The sequence below is a fragment of the Stegastes partitus genome, unplaced genomic scaffold (assembly GCF_000690725.1).
Source record: "Stegastes partitus isolate 25-593 unplaced genomic scaffold, Stegastes_partitus-1.0.2 Scaffold1041, whole genome shotgun sequence".
In the NCBI taxonomy this organism is placed as follows: domain Eukaryota; kingdom Metazoa; phylum Chordata; class Actinopteri; family Pomacentridae; genus Stegastes; species Stegastes partitus.
In genome coordinates, this window is record NW_007578772.1 from 242,915 (window position 1) to 265,767 (window position 22,853).

General features: G+C 42.1%; 2 protein-coding genes across 2 annotated transcripts in view; both read right to left on the reverse strand.

Annotated features, from left to right (window-relative positions):
* The window catches only part of tanc2a (tetratricopeptide repeat, ankyrin repeat and coiled-coil containing 2a), a 58,186-nt gene extending 47,880 nt beyond the window's left edge, over positions 1–10,306 (reverse strand). Inside the window, exon 1 of the mRNA XM_008295376.1 lies at positions 10,189–10,306. The gene's annotated coding sequence lies outside the window, so the exon portion shown is untranslated. The remainder of the gene's footprint in view (positions 1–10,188) is intronic.
* Positions 10,307–13,584: 3,278 nt separating this feature from the next.
* LOC103367373 (ornithine decarboxylase-like) lies at positions 13,585–19,263 on the reverse strand. The gene is made up of 9 exons (XM_008295377.1): positions 19,187–19,263; positions 18,389–18,516; positions 18,123–18,296; positions 17,871–18,043; positions 17,587–17,803; positions 16,964–17,047; positions 15,238–15,400; positions 14,948–15,069; positions 13,585–14,008 (listed from the first exon to the last, which is right to left on the reverse strand). The coding sequence occupies exons 1-9, from the start codon at positions 19,206–19,208 to the stop codon at positions 13,751–13,753; spliced, it is 1,341 nt and encodes a 446-aa protein (XP_008293599.1). The 5' UTR covers positions 19,209–19,263; the 3' UTR covers positions 13,585–13,750.
* Positions 19,264–22,853: the final 3,590 nt, after the last annotated feature.

The following is a 22,853-nucleotide window of genomic DNA, read 5'->3' on the forward strand; positions in this document are numbered from 1 at the left end:
GAAAAACAAGCTCGCTAAAATAAGGTGCTGTAGAAAAGTAAGAAGGACTCCTGGCTTTGACACTGAAGCTCATTTTGTCTCATACTTTTCTTGTCTAGCTTTGAAACACGACCCACTTCTATCACAGCTTTGTGCCGCCGCTTTGTAACAAAACCTCTTTTTTCCTCAGCTGCAGTTTCCACGGCGTCTGCACTACTTTATTTGCACCATTATGCTCATATTGCACTGATTCTGCCTCTGGTTTTTTTGTGCTGCTTTATATTACGTCCATGAACAGGCCAGACACAGAAACACACAGCGAACGTACAGGTGCATGATGGATGAGGCGGCCGCACCGTAGATCATCATTACAATGTGCAGCATGTGGCAGCGAGATGCATGTCCCCCCACCAGCCTTCTCCTTTTTCTGTTTATTTTGCTCCCCCTCTCTTTCTATTGTTCACTCGGTTTTCCTCTTGGGGGGTGAAACAGTCTCCTGTGTGTGAATTAGGCGCTTTGAAAACTCCGCCGCCAGGTGCAGAGCGAGCAGGAGAGAGGTGACTCCACAAGGACGAACCTGATCACGCCGAGGTGGAAACAACACTAATTTAGCATCACAAACATTCCCTCCTCTGACTTCAAACATGAGCAAATAAAAAAAACCTGCATCTATCAGCTTAATCCGTCCGACAAAAGCATCCGAGTTGCAGCAGCTACGTGCTTCCTCACATGTGACGTGGTTAGCTCGGCTGCCTCGCTCCTAATGTGTGTCAGTGTGCTAATCCTCGACGACAAGCGAGGAGGAAATGATGGGATTGAGTCTTGAAAACCTGAAGGCTACAAACACAGCCGCCCACTCGTGCACGCATGGCTGAGCAGCGGCATTAACGTGACGGCACATGTGTCTGGGAAAAAAAAAAAAAAAAAGAAGAGAGATGCTGCCTTTTTATGTAAATGCGCAGAAGACAAATTAGACAATGTCTGGGGAAATAGAGCAAGGCTCCTTTGTGTCTGGCTGAGAGCTGGAGATGACATATTAGCCTGTGCTAGCCACGCAAAACAATACAGTAGCGCTAAATGTTATGCAGGGTCATACATTATGTCACACTGACAACATAAAGATTCTAATTGGACTCATTCACAGATGAGTTTAAAGCTGCTGCTGTTAGTTTTTCGCCACTAGGGGGCAGCACAATGAACATTAAGCAGATCAATGTTGATATTTACGAGCTCTGTTGTAGTTTCTAATAAAAATCTTTGGCTCTGTAGCTGCGGAACGCTTCCCCGTTTTACCAGCTAAGCATTTAGTGTGGTGGGTTTTCTTACTCTGAAAACATCTGGCTGCTAAAAAAACAATCAAAGTGCTCAGAGAGAACTTAAAACGGTTTAGCCTCGTAAAAACGAACGCAACAACATTAAAGCTGCTATAAATCGGGCGGCATTGAGGGGAAACGGCAGAGTTTGGTGACAGCTCTCGTCGGGTTAGTGACGCCTTTAACATTACACATGTTCCGTTGTTAATGTGAAAATAGCAACGGTGCCGCTTTAGGCGAGTGTAATATAACACCACCAACCTAAATATAGAGGCTTCACTTTATCACATTCAACTTTATATAGAATATTAGACAATGCATTGAAGTTAAAACGACACACAGCTGTCCAGTAAACATTCAGTAGTGTCCAATTAAGTGTGAATCACTGCAGGTTGGGTGCTGTTTGATAAAAGAAAAAAGGGCTGTATCACCCTCACAAATTGTTTTATATTAATGTTAACCAGCTCAGATGGAAGCTGGGACATGATGCTTCAGCCCTCTAAACCTTAAAACCTGGGTTTGAAAGCCATGCTATCCTAAAAAAAAATCAAAATGACACCATTTACGAGCACCAAAAACTATAAGAGCAGAAGGAATCTTAGGATTTCCGACAGTCCTTGAACTACTCATCAGTTACAGGCTTTCAGTCTGAAAATTAAACCAAAATTAAGCTTAAAAATGTGATAATTCGTCCAATTTTTATTAAAAATGCCCTCCAAAAAACCCAGTTTGCTCCAGATCCTTTACAAAATTACAGATTCTGCTTTTCTTGGCACATCGGTGACTCAACACTGGCTGAACTGCAGGCTGCGTTTACACTGAGTAGAAAACAGACAAGTATGGAATCAAGTTGTCGTAGTAAAACATCTGTAGTATTGGTAGAGGTACCATTTCTTTCAGGATTGGTTCCACCTCCATCCATCCATCCATCCATCATCTATACAACGCTTAATCCTCAGTAGGATCGTGGGGGGCTGGAGTCTATCCCAGCTGACTCAGGGTGAAGGCAGGTTCACCTGGACAGGTCACCAGTCTATCACAGGGCTACACTTAGAGACAGACAACCAAGCACACTCACATTCACACCTACGGACAATTTAGAATCACCAATTAACCTCAACATGTTTTTGGACCTTGTGTGAGGAAGCCGGAGAACCCGAAGAGAACCCATGCTGCACGGGGAGAACATGGAGACTCCATGCAGAAAGATCCCGGGTGTCCTCACCGGGTCGGGAACCAGCGACCTATACAGTACAATAAATAATAATTAAAAATCCACTTCTGTGTTTTTTTTTTCATTTTTTATGTCTTCCAACATCATAACTGTCATCCTGTATGTAAGACATGTTTGAGTTCTTTACACTTGTAGTCATGGTTGTGCTGTTTCCATGGAGATACAGAACTTTATATTGCTGTGAAAGAAAAAGTAAAAATATGACGGGGCGGGAAAAAAAACCACCCATAACCGACTCATTTACTGAAAACAAATTGTGTTGAAGTGCTGATTGTAAGGAGGAGATCTCTGCCCAGACACTGCTGTCGCCCTCTGAACTGTACACGACCACAAAACCTACTAATACAAGAGGAGATGAGGGGAAATGAAGACATGACTCAGCGACATCAGTGTGCAGCCGGTAAGTGTGACTCAGCGCTGACGTGGTGAGAAGTTCATTCATGTGAGCGCTTCGTCTGAGAGGGGCGAGCGTGTTGATTGCATGTCTCTCTCTCTCTCTCTCTCCTTCACACACACACACACACACACACACACACACGCGCGCACACACACACACACACACACACACACACACCATCTGTTGTCAGTTACAGCTCCATCTGACCTCCTCTAACTTTCTCTGTACTGGAACACACAAACAAAATGTAATCGCAGCAAAAACGAAGAAGGGAAAATCATGTGTGTCGCTTAGCTTGATGCTACCTGTTGATGCTAAACCGCAGCATCTTCAAATTTTATTCCGATCTCCTCGTGAAACTAAGTGCTCCACGTTGTGAACAGAACACAGCCGCGATGTTGGAGTTTCTAACAACTTTAAGCTCATCGTGTCACAATAATGGAAAGAAAAGAAAAGCGCCCACTTTGTTTTACACACACACAGCACAGATGGACGACCCAATTACCGCCTAATACTGTTCTTAATATCACCATCTGACGCACACAATGGCCACCACAAGCAAGCTAATCCACGATCTTAATATGGTGAGTTATACGACCTAAAACACAGCATTTGGTTAGAAACATACAGGGTGATCAGCCCAGTGACCAAATTATTCTGCTCAGTCACCATGTCTATTATAAGTAAGAGTACCACTCAGCCACCAAGCTACTAAAATGATTCATAGTCGTGGCAAAAACTGTATTTATACTAACTTTTTTGCAATTTTACAGGCTTCTTCTGGCTGGAAATAACCTAAAAAAGTGACAAAAGATGGTAAGACATCATGTTAATTCTATATCTAATACATTTTTACTATCAATGCCATTCCCAAATGTACCCTAATCAGCTTACAACCAAATATTAATATCAAAGGTTGGTTGGATTCTTTTTTTTTACCAGTTCCTTCATGATTTATCTCATTGACTTCAGTAATCGTTATTGTAGCAACAGCATTAAGTGGACATATGGATGTAATCCTTAAATACATGGTTTGTTGTTTAAACATTATTAGATACCTTATATTGTGGATTAGATTAATCCATGTATCATCAGCATATTGTTTCTAATCTTTTCAGGTCATGTCTCGAACAAATCATCAACAACATGTATGAATTTAGAAACATGTGTTTCCTAAATTCAAGTGTAGATTCACATATTTCATGATCGTACTGTCACTTGTAAATCTAAATTACTCAGCAAACGAATGACGTCTTTGTGGTTATTGCGACACAGCAGAAACAGAGTTATTGCACTCCTGACATATGAAGAATCTCCAGCATTTTTGTGGGAGTTTTTCAGCTGAAGCAATTCTGATTCTGGACAGTTTAAAGATTTTTAGAGCGTCCGTTAGTGTTTGGAAGTTCTGACAGCTGTGATGCCAATGTTTCCCATGAGAGCAACCTTCTGGCTTCCCAAGTCGGAATACTATCTTGAAACTTGTGCAGCACAGCTACGACTGATGACACATTCATCAGTCGTAGCTTCTTTTCTGATGCTAATTGCTCGTAATTTGTTCATTGTGCTGTTCGGAGCTCATATTGTCTGATATCGGATCTAAATGGCTTCTGAATTCTGCTGATTCGTCATCGTCATTAGCCTCAGATACGTCTTCATTTGCAGAGCGGTTGTCATCAAAGCCCTCCAGTATCAAAGAAAATGCTGTTCTGCGCTAAATTCGACACTCAGGTGCTGCATCATCATGTTACTGGGACAGTAAACGGACACAACTTCTGTATCAATGTGTGTGGCACCAAGACATCAAACTGGAAAGAAACTCCATATTTTTAATATAGAGTATATTGACAGAATGCTGAATAAATATACAGTGCATCATCGAATATAGTCAAGGGAAACATCTAGGGATGCACGATATATCAGCAACCACATCCGTATCGGTCGATATTAGTGTTTTTTTTCCGATATATCGGTATCGGTCCGATGAACAAATGTAGCCGATGATTGTCCCACATTAGCGCCTTCGTCTCTACATTTGATATTGCTGCTATTTCACACGACAGTCCCAACATTGGGACGAATACCCACCCCCCACCACCGCACGGCAACCCCACATATTCGGGATATTCGCCAATAATTGGGACCGAATATCCGGAGAACAGGAATTGCTATTCGGACCAGCCCTACTAATTTGGCAAGGGCTTCTTTTGAATAGTTTTCTCACAATACTTCTACTCATTTTTTGGTGTGAAAAAAAATTGAACATCGACATCAGTAATATCGGTTATCGGCGATATCAGAAATCTTAATATTGGATATCGATATCGGCCAGACATTTTAATATCGTGCATCACTGGAACTACCTCAACAACCATCGGATGAACTGGAATGATTCTTTCAGTACCATAATTGGATAAAACACAACAAGCTTTAGCCGTACTTTGTGTTCATAAACGTTTTGCACACTACAACCTGAACAATATGCGTGCTAATCATCAGCATATTAGGATTATAATAAAGAGGATGTAAGCGTTTAGCTCGCAGCCTCACCGGCTGAAGATTCTTCCTGTCACAGCCGTCGCAGCTTTAACCGGCCGCGCTAACTTCAGCAGGCACATTGTTTGAGGATGCAAATGAAGGGCGACTGCAGCTCAGGGTTCAAACAGCATGCAAATATTATTCAAACAGCGCTGCCTGTTTTACCTGTTCCCAGATAAACTCTATTTATCCGCATGTGTTTTCTCCACCAGCTTCATGTGGATCCTGATCCGAGGCACGCTGGGAGATGTTGTTTACCCCGGCTCCCCTTTTGGGTCAAGCTGAGTTGTTGCGCAGACTAATCGCCCCCCTTCTCTCTTCCTCAACACTTCAGAGGGATTTCCCTTTTCAACCAACCACCCAAAGAGTGGCGGCATGCTGTAAGCGGAGGAAATCACCAGCGACATTCACACAAACACACCTTCAAACACACTAAACCCAGAGCACACACACACACACACAGGGGTTTGTTTGACGAGGCCCGGTTGTGTGTCTGTAGGTGTGTTTGTTATTAGCGGTAGCTGAGTGCAGATGGCCTCGTCGTCTTCAGCTGAATCCACACTCACACTGTATGAGACTCTTATCGCTCTTCCCCAGAGAAGCCAATCCTGACTTCCTGCAATCGCTCTGGACTCCCTCCGCTTGAACACATACAGGAAGGCAGTGTGTGTTGTGTTGTGTTGTTGTGTGTGTGGCCTCACAACAAGTTCCTGAAGATAAACAAACAAAGGCCTAACTGATATGCTCACCTCTTACCCTTTCCGCATGCAGCAAACTTTTTTTTTTCTCCCCCCACTGTTTGTAGTCATTTAACACAGGGCAGATTCACATTGATGATTCAATCAAACAGCTCCAAAGGGGGAAACGGTTCAGAATAAGAAGACTTCAACACCCAGAAGCATCTAATGCGTGGACACATAAGGAAAAAAAATACAAATAATTGCCCTAATCTACCTTAATTTAGAACTACTGAGCCAGAACTGTCTGGCTCTGGAGGCCCGGCTAGCTTTTATCTAAGGGGGTCAAAAAACAACAAAGTGAAAGAGGTTTAGTTTGGATTTTACAGTACAAAAAAAAATGTATTTTTTATCATTATTTTGCTCAACTTTACCATTAAGATACAGTATTCCTGATTCAGTGATATGCTAAATGCTGTAGTACAGTCGTGACTCGATAATCCGACACTAAATGTAAAACCTTCAGAGAGCAAGGCTGTCGGATTGTCAAGACGGAGGTCCAGATACAAGGAGGGCTTGATGCTGGAAGGCTCATTTGTTGTTCATATTTATTGTTTATAGTTGTTATAATAACTAGTAGGGCTGGTCCCAATAGCACTTTCTGCTCTCTGGATATTCAGGCCCAATTAACCCATAAGAACCCAGACCCATTTTTCTTTAAGGGAAAATTATGCGGGATATAAAACAGACTAGATGGACTACTTAGAACACTACTTATGCACATGGAGCGAGAAGCAAAGCATGGCGGCGACCGAGGAGGACGGTGAATGCAGTGCGTCGACCGACACAGTCGGGCTGGACCATCCAAATATTTGCCCACCGCCCAGCGCTACCATCCCACTGCTGCTGCCGCCACTACCCAATGGTGGGAACAGAACTGTGACCACTATCCCAAATTGCAGCCAAGTACTGCCTGTGTGTCCGCCCACTTCCACCCCGTCGGTTCGAATATTCACCCGCCGCTATACACCACCAACACCACCACCACCAACACCACCAACACCAACATCACCACCCCCCAACTCTACTCTGCTTTTGTGGATACTATACATTGTTATGCTCAGGATTTGTAAGCCCACTTTTTTATTTGCACCAATAAAGTTGTGCAGTTTTTAAGTATTTTGCCAATTATACCGTCAGTTATATCGTCATATCGCAAATTTTCTCATTTAAATCGCAATTTTGGCCGTATCACCATGCCCTACCTCGTAGCAACTGAGATGCTGCAGGACGGATTAAACTAAAAATACTGGCACACCCAGCTCCATGGTAGATGCATTATCCGCTGCAATAAGGAAAGCTCAAAAGATCATCAAGGACACCAGTCAAGTGGTCCACACTCACTTTATGGAAAATGATACTGGGGCATTAAATCACACGCTGCCCATTTCCGAGACAGTTTCTTCCCACAGGAGGCCGGAATGATGGAGTGTGCTCACACACACAGGCTCTGCACACTAACCCTCTACATTACTGTCTACAAAGCATCACACAAATATCACATATCTTTAGCATTCTGGGCTCAAGATGGGAATGAATCGTTGGTTTGGTAGAAATGCATTCATTTGATGCGACGGGTGAAGAAACAACTGTCAGAATTTATACTGTGAAGAGTATTTAAAAATGAGAATAAAATCACGATGGCGTCGCATTGTTGTGGCACTTCTGTTTGGTATTTGTTTTAATTAGCACTAGCGATGCTGTGATCTAATTAAACTAATGACTTACATGGTGGGGGGGCATTTAATCAGAGCGCTGTTAAAGCCAGACTACGGAGTACAGGGTTAGGCAGATTAACATGGGATTACACCCATCTGCACTGCCACTGTCTAGGAAAAGAAGCCAGAGAGAGACTGGGAGGAGAAAAAAAAAGACAAAGACAACTAGATAGATAGATAGATAGATAGATAGATAGATAGATAGATAGATAGATAGATAGATAGATAGATAGATAGATAGATGTCTTGGAGATATATTTGGGATGCACCTAATGATTATTTTTATGGTGTATTTAATGGTTTTCTCAAATGATTGACCAGTTGTTTGGTCTATAAAATGGCAGAAAATGGTAAAAAAAAATCTCAATCTGTGTTTCCCAAAGCCAAAGATGACGTCTTCAAGTGTCGTATTTTGTCCACAACCCAAAGATATTCAGTAATCTGTCATACAAGAGGAACAAAACCAGAAAAGATTCACATTTCAGAAGCTGCAGTCGGAATATTTAGATTTTTCTTTCTTTCAAAATGACTCAAACTGATAAATTGTTGCCACCAATGAGCTCTGCATCACTGGGACAATGAACTCTACCAAAAAACTGCTCAGGAGCGGCTCGAGGAACACGACAAAGAGCTTGAGGCTGATCAAGAGAGTGGGGGGAACCACACAATATCTGGTTTTAATGTTGCGGTGCGTATGTGCTGATATAAAGATAACTAGCTAGCTATTTAGCTAGCAGATTGATTGTCCTTGACACATAGACAACTAGTTTATCTATTTATTAGCTAGCTAGCTTCATGAGGTGACTACAGGAGCTTAGGAACTGAGTGCGCCACAACGACGACAAATAGTAGCTGGTGTAACAATGGAGGGTTAGTTGTGTTAGCCTGTTTGGTGAATTTTACATCGTTGATGGCGATGTGCAACAAATTGCTCAGGAGCGGCTCGAGGAACACGACAAAGAGCTCAAGGCTGATCGAGAGATTCGGCGGCACGTGAGGGGAACCACACAAAATCTGGTTTTAATGTTGTGGTGTTTAAGTACTGATATAAAGATAACTAGCTAGCTATTTAGCTAGCAAGACTGATTATCTTAGACACATAGATAACTAGTTTATCATTAGCTAGTTAGGTTCATGAGGTGACGACAGGAACTTAGGAACTGAGCGCGCCACAACGACGACAAATAGTAGATGGATGGAGGGTTTGGTGAATTTTACGTTGTTGATGGTGATGTTTGGGAGCTATTTGACAAGGACGTCAAGATAAATTTTACCTAACAGCAACCCGACCTGCGCGGCAGTTTTCAGGGCCGCTACGTTGGAGTAGGTGCTTTTATCTCATCCCCAAAATACCCCTAAAAGATGTTCCACAGGGGGGTTACTGCAGTCAGAACATGCACAAAAGCTTCATCTCGCACTAAAAAACAAAGTTCCAGCAGCGGGAAAAAACGGCTTATAGTCACACAGATAGATGCAACCAGTGCACACAACACACACCAACGCTCAAAGCCAGCAGAAAGATATAGATTAGTATGTACATAGCGACAGAGATAATCCAGTCATTTCCACACAAAGGATTTCTGTTTCCTGCCAAAACAACTGTAAACCACCAGCTGGCTCTTAACTGACGTCCGGAGCGGAGCCAAGCAAGGAAATCTGAAAATGTAAAAACATGGGGATGGAGAAGGGCGGGAAAAGTAAAAAAAATCATACGGCTGAGGGGTTATCTTGTCCAGTCTGCAACCACGCTGCCTTTCCTTCACTGTATTTTTCTACTTTTTTCCCAGTGGAACCACAATGTCCTGGTGGGAAATGGTCAAAATAATGTAAAATCATCCAGGCAGAATGGGAACGCGCTGGTGTGGCATTCAGTGATGATTTTAAAGTGATTATTTTAATTCTTATGGCACAATAGTTCAGTATAAGTTATTATAAGATGACACTAATTACCATATAATGAAGAAAAAAACAACAACAAGCACAAATAATATCAATAATAATAATAACAATGATAGGTTTAAAGTCTGGATCATGATGATGGATGATGGGAATATTATTATTATATATATATGTTATTGATTTCTTTGTTATTTTGGCTGGGCTGGCTGGAGATGTGTGGCTCCACACACACACACACACACACACACACACACACACACACACACACACACATAAAAAATACAAAATACACAAACCACCTTACTACAATATCCCCCTCCCTCGCTAACAAACACGCGCAGAAACACACAAACACGCGAGATGCGGTAAATTTTACCTCGAGCGTCGTTTTTTTTCCCCTCAATTCACCGGCGACACGAGCGGCGTCAGACCGGCAGATAATAGGTCGGTCACGGTCGGGTTAAAATCCAGCCCTTCGGTGTGTCCTCCTCCGTAAATCCCCGGTACGAGCCGGACTCCGTGCGTGAGGCGGTTTCCCCACTCTTCCCGATCCCACCGCCGCCCTCCCCTTCCTCTCTCGTGCATCACCGGCTATCAGTCCCTCCGCGGATGTCGCCTCCGTTATCCCTCCGGTGAGCTCGAGCTGGCGCGTGACGAGCTCCGGCGGCACGAGACTCCTCCGGTCGACGACTGCGGTCAAAGCAGCCGTCAGTCGCATCTCCGCGGTCCAACCGGCCGCCTCCACCCCCCCTACACCCTACCTCCTCCTCCTCCTCCTCCTCAATTTACGTCGCGCACGTATTCTGAGATTTACGGTAAAGCGGAGCCGCCGCCGTTCACGGTTCTTCACTTTTATTCCGCCGTTTCTTCCGCCTTCTTATCGCTCGTCTCACCGGAGGAATGGCGGCGGCGTGTGAGCTGGAGCCTCCCGGAACACACACCGGGGGGGGTTTTATTTATTTATTTATTTATTTTACAACCTCCGACCCGCACACATTTGTATACTTTATCAGATTGCGCCGTGATTTGGCCAAGGTAACGCGAGGATACACACGTGATTACGTTTGTTTTTCAAAATAAAGCGAATGTCTAAATAAAATATATTTCGAAATAAGATGATCACGTGTCTCGTATACATTAAAAAAATAAATAAATAAAAATAAAAAAATCACACTAACAGCTAGGGGAAATTATTTCATTCTTGATTCGGGATTTTTGGAAGAATATAAAAAAAAATCTTGACAACGACATTTGATACATTTAAAATTGATATTTAAATAAAATAATAATAAGCATCTCTACTGTATCACTGTAAATAAGTATCATATTTAAAACCCCACATTAGTACCTCGAAATACTTTCCTTTCAAGTGTGTAAAATAAATAAATACATTTTATAAATCCCTATTTCTTTCCCAATTCCAAAGTAAAAGCCCTATGTTTCAAATAGCTACATATCAAAATATTCGAGGGGCTACAAATATATAAATACTCCATAATTTCTGAGAAACAATAGTAGATTTTAGTTAAGTATAACTCTAATTACATCCAGATTAAAAAATAAATAATTATTTAGTCATCAATTTAGAGAACTTCCAAAATAAAACTCCCACATGTGTGCATTCAATTAGCTACATTTAAAAAGATATGAAAAACAAAAGCAGTAATGACAGTAATAAATGTCAATAGCTGATACATTTGAGTTCAGGACAACTCAGACTACATTCAAACTCACTGTGCAGTTGTACAATTCTAATTTAATAGACGTTTCAAAGTAAAAGTCTCCCATTTGTAGCTTCAAATAGCTACATTTCAAAAATATCTGACATGCTGTAAAAACATTTCTTAAGATTTCTTGTAATGGATGATTCACTGTATGACAAAGAAGAACTATTCCGACTACATGTGTGGAAAAAATTATGGAATTTTACAGCGTCAGTGTTTAGATATCGCAAGATGTCGTCAACCTGTAAGTGAAAAGAGGAAGATGATGCTTGGCCTTTAAATTTGCATCTATAATATATAAAGGCAACACTTCTGAATCCTGACTGTGAACAGTCACAGTGTCAGACTGCACCCCCTCCTGGGTAAACTTTGAAATGGCACTATTTCTTTTCACATTCCGTAGAGCAAACAGATTACAGGTTGTGTGACTTTATGCTCAAACACAAATTTAATTTGGTGATGCTGTGTTATCACTTCTGCTGTTTTATTCACAGCTTGACCAACCAGCTCATTAGTGTGCACTGAACACACTCATGTTCCCGTCTCTCCCTGAAGGAACTGTCACCTGGTGCCTGAGTTTTGTGTTTTATTTTTATTTAAAACCTCTCCATTCGGTGATAGAAAGGACATTTGGCATCATAAAAACCAATCCATGAATATTTTTCAAGGCTGTGTAAATGCACCCTGCTTTTGTGCAGTGAAGTTCGTGGCTCGTTGTGCCATTTTGCACGACTTTGAGATTGAGTCGCGCTTGAGCCTGTGGAGGAGGCAGCTTGGCCGGCTGTGTGGGCGCATCGCTGCTGCTCCTTCAGTGCCCAACAATACTCCTCCAGCTCTATTTTTAAGGAGACACTTTGTAATAAAACTCATTCACACCAGTTGACCTTTAGCTTCTCCAAAACACGACTAAACTCTTTGGAAAGTAAAGCAAAGTGTTGGTTTGCTAAAACTTGTTTCGTGGGGAATAGTTTTCATCAGTCTGTGCTCTGCGATTTTTGAAAAACTGTTATATTTAAAAGATATCTTTTGGCCTTTTTTGGCTTTATTAGACAGGACAGACAGAGAGAGACAGGAAAGTGGGGGGAGAAGAACCTGCAGCAAAGGGTCATGACCCAGTTGAGCTATTGTCATGCCCTGAAAAACTATTTTATTAGTATCCATCCATCATCTATACACCGCTTAATCCTTACTGGGGTTGCTGGAGTCTATCCCAGCTGACTCAGGGTGAAGGCAGGTTCACCTGGACAGGTCACCAGTCTATCACAGGGCTACACTTAGAGACAGACAACCAAGCACACTCACATTCACACCTACGGACAATTTAGAATCACCAATTAACCTCAACATGTTTTTGGACTGTGGGAGGAAGCCGGAGAACCCGGAGAGAACCCACGCTGCATGGGGAGAACATGGAGACTCCACGCAGGAACACCTTCTTCCTGCGAGGTAACGATGCTAACCACCTCAGTACAACACAACTGATGATCTCAAATGCATTAAGAAAGCTGGGAAGTCAATCTGGTGAAGATATTTCCAACAATGAAAAACCACCATTAAGTCAAACAATGGTTGCTTCAAGAATTTAATGTTTCTATTTTGTTTACATCTTGTTTAACCACATAATTCCATCATTCAGTAGCTTTGATGTCTTCAAGGCTTTTTCAGGTTAATTCAATTCAATTTAAATCAGTTTTGTTTTATTTATGAAATACCAATTAATAGCATCTCAGGTCACCTCCCATACAACATCATATTATAGAGAGAAATCCAACAAATTCGATTAATTCTCTTTAAGCAGGCGATATAATTACAGCATCCCTGAAACTCCGTATTGCTTCATGTCTAAGCTATGAGATTTAAACAAACAAACAAACAAACAAACAAACAAACAAAACCTGAGGAGAACAGAGTTAAATATATGTCTTTAAAAATAATCCACATTTACTGTAAGGCGGTGTGAGTGAATAGAAATGACAGATTATCTGAGTCTGTTTCCACTGATTTTAAAGGACCAATAGTTAGACTCTCCAGTGTCAGCTGGACTCCTGCTAAATGTAGGTATTAAATAGATTTTGCCCAAAATTCGACTACTTTTTGTTTTCCTTTGTGTATCCTACAAACTGTCATGACTAATGTAATTCTTCAGTGAATGAGTTGCAGAAGGTAACCAACCAGCCCAAGAAAGAAGTTAAATGTCTGACTATCAGGCGGGTGTCAGTGGATGATGCTGTAGGTGCGGGACAGGTTTAGGGCCTGCCATGTTTTAGCCGTCACGACGGGGTAAATGCGCGCTCGTTCGAAGCTGTTGAAGTCAGTGGACACGCTGACGGAGTAGGCGCCCATGTTGTCGATGAGAAGCCATTCCCCCACATGCAGCTCAGGCATCCAGTAGTTCTCAGTGACTTTGTCGATGCTGTCGCAGGTCGGACCCCAGATAACGGACGGGTACGTGGGCTCGCTGCTGTCGACAGCCTGCAGAGACGACAAATATAAAAACATCCACATCAAACTGATTGTCATGTTTCCCAATGATCTATACATTCAAATCCCATTCTGGGCATGAAGGGTTTTTTAATCTCATGGGCCAAATAATGGAAAACTAAGATGTGTCAGTAAATTAAATTGATCTGATCAGTTACTTTACTGCAGGGATCTCCAACAGACTTGTGTAGAACTTGACAACAAGCTGTTGGAGATCCATTCATGTGAGTCAGGTGTGTTGCAGTACAGAAACATCTAAAACCTGCAGAACAGTAGCTCAGGAGGACCAGAGTTGGAGATCCCTGGTTTACTGTTTGCAAGCAGCAGTCTGTGATTCATTATTTCATATTCCAATATCGAGCAATTCCTCTTAAGATTAACTACCAAAGCCAACATTAAGCCCCAATGCAAGAAGTAAATATATTATCCATCCATCTATTATCTATGCACCGCTTAATCCTCACTAGGGTCATGGGGGGCTGGAGTCTATAACAGCTGACTCGTGTCCAGACATGTTTTTGGACTGTGGGAGGAAGCTGGAGAACCCAGAGAGAACCCACGCTGCACGGGGAGAACATGGAGACTCCACACAGAAAGATCCTGGGTGTCCTCACCGGGACGCGAACCGGCGCCCTACTTGCTGTGAGGCAATGGTGCTAACCACTGCTCCACCTTGCAGCCCTTAAATATATACTTTTGTAATACATTGTTTTGTCACAGATCTGCAGTTAAAGTTTGCTGTTCTATTGTGTGCCATCGACAACAAAGCATGTTAGTTGCCACCAGAAGCATAAATTATCTCTATATTTGCCAAAACCACAGTCTTTCTTGCTGAAACACATGAAATTTAGATCGCTGGAATTCGATGTAATAAACAACTGATAACTGTCCATAATGACATTCTAATGCGGTGACGGAGCTGATGCTCACCCTGTGAAGGTACGGCTCCAGCTTGCTGTGAGCAGGATCGAAGGTGATGCAGCTCATCGAGCCGTAGACTCCATCATTGATGTAGTACATCATGGCTTTGTCTGGGCTGTTTCTCTCAGCATCTGGAAAACAGACACGCAAAATAAGTACAATTAGATCAGTCGAATATGTAAAGTCAAAACGATAGAAAAATTTGTGTCTATAGTCCTCCATCACATGAAAAAAACTAGTTAAGGTGTCTGTAGTCTATGTGACGACTGGATCAACAGCTCTCATGTCTTCGCATTTACTGTTTTGTTCGTCCACTTCATCGGCCACAACTCTCTTGGCCACGACGTTCACCGCCAGCGTGAAGGCCGATTCCACGTAGTATCGGCCTGGCTCTGCGATGACCTCCACCCCGCTGCCAGGAGGGAAGTATTTATCCAGCGCTGCATTAATGACTTCGGAAAACTAGAAGGGCAAAACACGCAACAGGTTAACTGCATATTTGAATAATATGTGTTGCACTTCTAATAAATGTTTTAGATTTTTTTGTGCACAGTGACCAGTATCTCTGCTCCTATAAAACAGTTCTATATTGTCCACATGGCTACATTTTCCTAAATATTTCTACGATGACAGTCATTGGTGTAGATTTCAGACCGGGACACTGGGGGTGCATCCAGATGTTCATAGATCGACTAAAATAAATACATAAACAAAAAACAAACTAATAATTAAGCTTATCGACGTGAAAAGGTGAATTATTCAAATATCAAGAGGCGACTCCTCCAAAGCAAGAGACACAAAATAGAACCGAAAAGTAAATGATGCCAGTAAACTACGTGTTGGAATCATCAGAGAACATTTAAAAAGTTGATCTCCAGGAAAATAAATGCTTGAAATCAGTGCAAAATGCCTGAAAGCCTGACTCTATTAAATTCCTTTATAGTATAAGTTGCCACCTGGTAACCGAATTTGATGTTTTTTGGTTGTTGTTTTTGCATAAACGGCAAAAAGACAAATCAAAGAAAGACATTTTTAACCCTGAATTGATGCAGAAAGCGTACATATTGTGGCAAAAGACTTCAATAGAACGCAGAAAATGGCGTGTTAGATGTGCAGAATATTCCAGACGAGGACGTCTAAGGCTCCGTATGATGAAAACCCATTTTTATTGTGTAGATAAGAAGACATTTCCACTGCTCCGCTAGTCTCCCCACGACTAGATAAGATTTACTGCATGTACTACCTAAAGAAGCAATAAAAGTCTGGCTCAAACTTGTTGACTTATGGTCCTATTTCCATATTAAATGATTGCTCGGAGTGAAAATGAACATCTGTTGCTGTGAGGTCAGCTGAGGCCTTTCTTGAGGACATCTTAAACCCTACAAAGGCTAAAGTCAATAAAATGGTGTGAATAAGTCACAGATCATGATAAAGAAATCATGTTTTGACAAGTGAGTGAATGCAAGGACAGGTATATACTATGTAGAACAGACAGTGCTAATAAGGAACAAACTTAAATGTCATTTTCCAGGTATACAGCGCGGTGTTTGCAGTGTTTAACCACGTAGCCTCCAGGCTAGTTCAATCAGCTTCACACCTGAGGCTCTAGACACACTTGAGAAATTTTACAGCAGAATAAGTCCAATCAGCATCATCACCGGATCGGAGTGAACGTCAAAGAACTGCAGCAACAAATGTGCATTTTCACTCTTGCTTAATCAAAACTGTAAATCAGAGAACGACAGCATCATACAAAGAGTCGCTGATGCTGCTGTTGTAAAGGTTCCCCGCTGTAATTCAGGAACAGAAATGAAGCACAATAAAAACCCATTTGAGGTTTTTTTTTTTTAAGTAAACGTGCCACATTTGGTATCACTTAAGAAAAAAGTCCCTGTTAGTTAGTTTAGTTAAAGTCTAAATGCCCACAGGGGAAAACCAATAAATGACTAAATAAATATTTGTTGTCCTCGAAGGCGCTGTAGAACCAATTTTAGTCTTTGTACAATATTTGTTTTGAAAGTAGACCTCTTCAAATTTTTCTTGGAAGTCGCCGATCCCAGAGAATCCACCGCCGATGTCCAGGAGTCTCATCTGGAATCCCAGCAAACTCTGTAAGAGGAAGAAGCGTTTTTCAGGATAGTCGTACTACTTTTCAGCCACATTAGCCTTTAAATCAAGTATAAAAATAATTTTAAAAAGTTAGAAATTCGAAAAACCGGCCGCTTACTGCCTAACAGACACGAATCTCACTTTTTAACTCACTGAAATGTCCACATACAGGAGCCTAATCATAGATGACAAGGCAAATGTCTAGAATTAAACAACATATCTTTGCGATGAGTAATTCAAACAGGAGTAACGTAGGAGCAGCAACTACGAGTACATCTGACGTAAACTCGAGATTATTTTTACTCGCTGCCAAGCAACTAGCTTTGCTGGAAAGGTCAAGTTGTGCAGTTGTATTTGGTATGCACTAAAGCTTGCTGCAATAAATATTTAATCCAAGACGATGGGGTTGTAAATTTTGATGCGCCTCGCGTCTGTTGGGCTCTCACGGTTTTAGATCTTCTATAGGAAAAAAAAATGGTAGACTGTACAGAACATCAGCTTTGACTACATCGTGTTCTGTTTCCATCTCGATCACTTACGGCCACGTCGAAGACATATCGGGCGTCTGCTATGGCCTGCTTGTAGGCCAAGCTCCCGGTGCACCCGCTGCCCACGTGGAAGCTGACCCCGATGACCTCCAGGCCCAGCTCTCCAGCCTGTTCCAGCAGCTTCCCGACGGAGGACATCCTGGCGCCGAACTTGGAGCTGAGTCTCACCAGCGATTTGGAGTCGTCCACTGCGATGCGTAGAACCAACCTGGACAGCAAACACGCTGTTAATCAAATGCTCTTGTAAGAAGTCAAGCAGAAAGTTGTTCACTCACTTGGCTTGGGGGTGGCACAGAGAGATTTTCAGCAGCTCGCCCTCGCTATCAAAAGTCATCACGTCTACTCTGTGATTGCAGGCGTATCTGATGTGGGACATCGGTTTGGTGGTGTGCGCGTAAATGATCTTGTCGGGCGTCACTCCGAGAGACAGGGCCAGCTGGATCTCAGCCTGTGTTGGAGCAGAGTGAAAATGAAACAACTTGGAAAATAAAAAGAGGAAGAAACACTTTAAATTCCTGCATCAGTACCTTGCTGGCACAGTCAAACCCAGTTCCCAGAGCCATCAGCATCCTGACAACCGTCGGAGTGTTGTTGCACTTCATGGCATAGAAAGGCTTGACTCGAGGCAAGTTGGTGAGCCACCTGAGGTGCCTCTTCAACATGCTGTCAAGACTCAGCACGTAGAACGGCTCCTCATTGTCCTGAATGAAGAAGGTAGAATCACACGAGTTTTATCTCGACAATGTCACATTTTCAAGCAGTAACAGTTTAACATGAGCAGGTTAACACTCACCACGGCGCTTAGCTCTTTAATCTTGCCGTCTATGACATCATTGATGGTTTTTCCATCCTCTAAAATTTCAACGTTATTACTGTCGAGGGATAAAATGCGCGAAACTGATCCGTTTGTCGTCACCGAAGCTGCGAGGGATGGGAAAAAAAAGTCTGTCAGTTTAACCGTGTACAGATGAATATGTTTATTTGTCTAAGTTATGCCATTCAAATAGGGCAGCTGACACCAACAGAGGCCGGTGATGTTGTGGGAGTGAAGCTGGACTCTCTGACGGAGGTGTCGGAGAGGAGGATGCCGTCCAAGCTGCGTGTCATGTTGGACAATGTGTCGAACCCACTCCGTGATGTGCTGGTCAGCTACAGGAGTAGTTTCAGTACAAGCCTTATTGCACCAAGATGCCCCCCAGAGCGCCACAGATTCCTGCCTGTGGCCATCAGACTGTACAACTCTTCACTCTGAGCGTCAGACTCTGAGTGAAAAAAACCCTGGACTTTGGCCTGTTGAGTATTGTGCAATTACCATTCTATGTGCAATAACACAAATAGTAGTACTATTACTATTACACTGTATATACACTTAGAACAGCAGGAATGTGTTATATTTTTATTCTTTATTTTATTTCAGTATTTTTGATTTTATTATATATCTTTACTTCTTTAAGACTTTTGATTGGGAGCATCTCCAACTAAAAGCGATTTCCCCTCAAGGATCAATAAAGTATTTCTGTTTCTGAAATAGTACAAATAGCCACATTCATTAGTACATCATGTTAAATATCACGCTTTTTTTTCTTCTTACCATTTCTTCTGTTTTCCTCCATATAGTTCAACCCCGGGAATCTCAGATGCTTCTAAATGTGTCAAAGTGTTATCAGGATTCCCAGCCGGCCGAGCTGTAGGTCAGTCGGGTGGTAGGCGCTCACACAAGTTCAACAGATCCGCTGCATAACTTGCAGATTTTGTTAGTTCAGACGAGGCCTTTCCCCGCCTACTGTTATAAAACCAACAATAAACGTATTTACTTTTAAAGAAGCACTCGTTCAATTTCCCAACCATATATCTGCGCCTGTCACATGCTGTACTACAAACAGCTTCGAAGCCTCCAGCAAAACAACTCACCATTCAGGTTGTCACAGTCCATCCAAGTGATAGAGTTTCAGATAACATCTTTTAAAGCTGGAAACAGCAGAGCTTTTTCTCTGCTGGTTAAACAGAGTACATGCATTTGGTTTATTTGACATTTTGCTGTGACAAATAAAGTGTCAAACACAACACAACACATACAAAAAATATATATAATTATTATAATAAGTGTTGTATTTCAGGTAGCCACTGCTTTTTTTCTGAAAGACAACTTTGCACACTATTGGAAATATCCTGATGAGCCACAACATCAAAACAGCTCTGATCCTTCAAAGCATTGACAAAGGACCTACACGGATCCTGTGGGTCCTGTGGGTTATGGGGTTGGGCCTCTATAGATCGGACTTGTTCCAGTGTGTGGCACGACTGCTCAGCTGGGTTTAAACTTGGGGAATCTGAAGGCCAGATCAACGGCCTTGGCTCTTGGTCAAGTTCCTCGAGCAGTTCATGAGCAGTTTTTGCAATGTGGCAGAATGCATTGTCCTGCTGGGGGGGATTTTTAAAATTTTGCCATGGGCGGGTGTGATTGAGACGATGTTTAGGAAGGAGGTACATGAGAAAGTAGCATCTACATAGATGACAGAACTCATGGTTGTCCTGAAGAACCTGATGTTGAATCTAATCTAATCTTGTGACTGATCAGCGTATGATGCGTTTATGTGCTGCCTGTTTCATTATTCAGACAAATTCCAAGCCCAACATGACACTGGATGTAGGGGTAATGAACTGTGTCTTTGTGCCACTGTTCAATGTGGGGAATCCATGAACACCTCATATTTGAAACCTATTTTTTTTTAGTTTTGTCTTTATAACTCGGTGGCATTTATGGACAAGAAGAAAAATCTTAAAACTACACCTTCTTCAGATAAAATGATGGTTAGATGCACTTCAATGCTGCTGTTAAACATAAAAGAATTTCCAGAGGGATTGAGTGCCATCCATCAGTATGTAATCGTGTTTATACAGTAGGTATAAACAGCACAGCTGAAACAGCACAAACCAGATAATGAAAATACCAAGTCAAACTGTCACAGAGAATTCTAGCCACCATTTATGTGTCCAGCAAGTGACAGCCTCTATTGGTACTGTCATGTGTGTGGTTTGTCATCCAGTATGAGGTGATCCTAGATGCTTCAGGTAGAAGATAACTAGACCTGAAGACGCTTCACCTCGACTTCCTCAAACCTCTCGGATGAGAGCTGAGACATTTTCAAAAACAATAAAAAGAAGCCCAGGTACCTTCTATTAAAACACATAGGATTAACTAGTGCTTCCGTTAGCTAACATTTAATTTGTGACTGACTTGTTACAAGAGTTTCAGTGTTAGTTGACATAGCTGAGCTATTGTTGAGTTTAGCTTTACATTATTTGCAAGGCAAACAGGATATGTATACAGTCAGGCTTATTTGAAGAGTACAGTCTTTATTGGCTATTTACATTATTATAATTAATGACATCTAAATGACGCCATTAATAGTGATGTCATTAATTATTTATTTCTTAAAAGAGATGAACTAGAACCCTTGTTCAGGCTGTAATCAGGATCTTTATGTGCTGGACTCATGTCTATAATTCTACTTCACTGACGATCAACTGCTCTGATCTGACGACGACAAACATTCTGATTCGTATTCTGAGTTCAGTATCGGGCTGGTAAATGTGACTGTGTTCTACTTATAGTACCACCAACCTGGGCAACTGAAAAGTAGGTCTAGTCTTTGATCATAAATGGTCCCAAACCTAACCCTACCCCACAAACTTGGAACCCACGCTTCCCGATGTGACTATAATGCCAATATAAAGTTATCTAATCAAGTCAGGAGTTTGTTACAGAACAATGACCCAAGATTTGCCACTAACGATCCAGTCGTATCTCTGCTGACATCGCATGAGGCATCCTTCTACGAACTCTGTTACAGCTTCAAGTTCGTTGTCAACCCATTGTTTGGTTTCTCCCCATTAAACTTGATCCTCCTGGAAGCCTGTTTGCTTGCACAGTCGTCCCGCAGGCTGCATTATAAATGCAAACCTGTAGCCAGAAGCCGTGAACGTGAACCTGTTAAACCTAAAACACACGCCATTGTGGCAAAAGATGCTCTGTATTCTGGATTTTAAATTTACGGTGGCATCTACATCATCAGCTGTACATAATTCTAGCATCGACCAACATAGACCAACCGAATCCCATCATATCCCTTGATGGTTCTGATAACATCTGTAAGTATACAATTAGGGATTCCAGGGTTAATCTCAAATGACAGTACATGTCAGTCCGTCTGCAGTGAAAGTCTGGAAGGCAAACTGGCAACAAAAAAACCTGAAGACTGTGTGAATGCGTTATTGATTGGCTTATCAATATCACTGTATCGCTGTGTGCAAATTTCCTTACATATAGGTTTCTTATTAAAGATTCAAGATTCAGTTTAGCTGACAAAATTACACACCTAATTCCTACTAACAAAAAAGACAAAGACTAAATAACTCAGGAAGCTCACATTCAGTCTCAGTTTCAGCCTTTTTCTTTCGGCTACAAGTGCTCAATGGTTTTCGAAGCAAGTAAAGAAAAAGCATATCTAACCGATAATTATCCCCATATTGCTCGCTTCTACTGAAAATGAATTGTAGCTTTTATTTTACTAGTGCCATGCAGTTCCTTTAAAAAGCATTAACCCTGGAGGTCTGGGCTCTCTAGAATATTCTCCTTGATGTCTTTAAACCATTTGTGTAGCTTTGGCTGCATGCTTCATGTGATTGCTACGCTAGAAAACCAATTTTTCTGCAGTTCTCTTGCATCAGGTCGTCCTCCAGGATTTCCCCACACTTTGCTGCATTCATTTCACCCTCTACCTCTATCTACCTTTACAAACCTTCTGGGGCCTGCTGCAGAGAAGCATCCCTATATCATGATGTTGCCACCGCCATGCCTCACAGTGGGCATGGTGTGGTTTGTGTTAAGTGTTTGGTGTAACAACCAGAAAGCTGAATTTTTGGTCTGATCAGACTGAGTGTGAGAGAGAGGGAGGGCTCTGGCTCAGCAGGCCGGCTTATATAACCAGGACACTGGCCGGGTGTACCTGATTAGCTGATGGAAAGCTCCACCCAGCTCCCAAGAAAGAAGCACAGGAACAAAGTTCTGGGGCCAGAATGATATGTTTTAAAGTCTGTCATTGAACAACATCAGTGGGAATCTTTCCCATCTTTGCCGTCGATGAAAGTTATGTTCAAATGGATGCTACAAAGTTATACCAACAAACTTCTGCGTGCACTGAACAGAGCAGTTGTTGACTTTTGCTCAGCTAATACATGCACCGCGTCACAGTCGC

Bases quoted from the DNA above. Each gene is read 5' to 3' on its own strand.
- LOC103367373 (XM_008295377.1), bottom strand. From the start codon at position 19,208: ATGGAGGAAAACAGAAGAAATG. The intron at 18,297-18,388 runs GTGAGTGTTAAC...TTCTTCATTCAG, and splicing joins TTAAAGAGCTAAGCGCCGTG to GACAATGAGGAGCCGTTCTA. The intron at 17,804-17,870 runs GTGAGTGAACAA...TTTGCTGTCCAG, and splicing joins CTGTGCCACCCCCAAGCCAA to GTTGGTTCTACGCATCGCAG.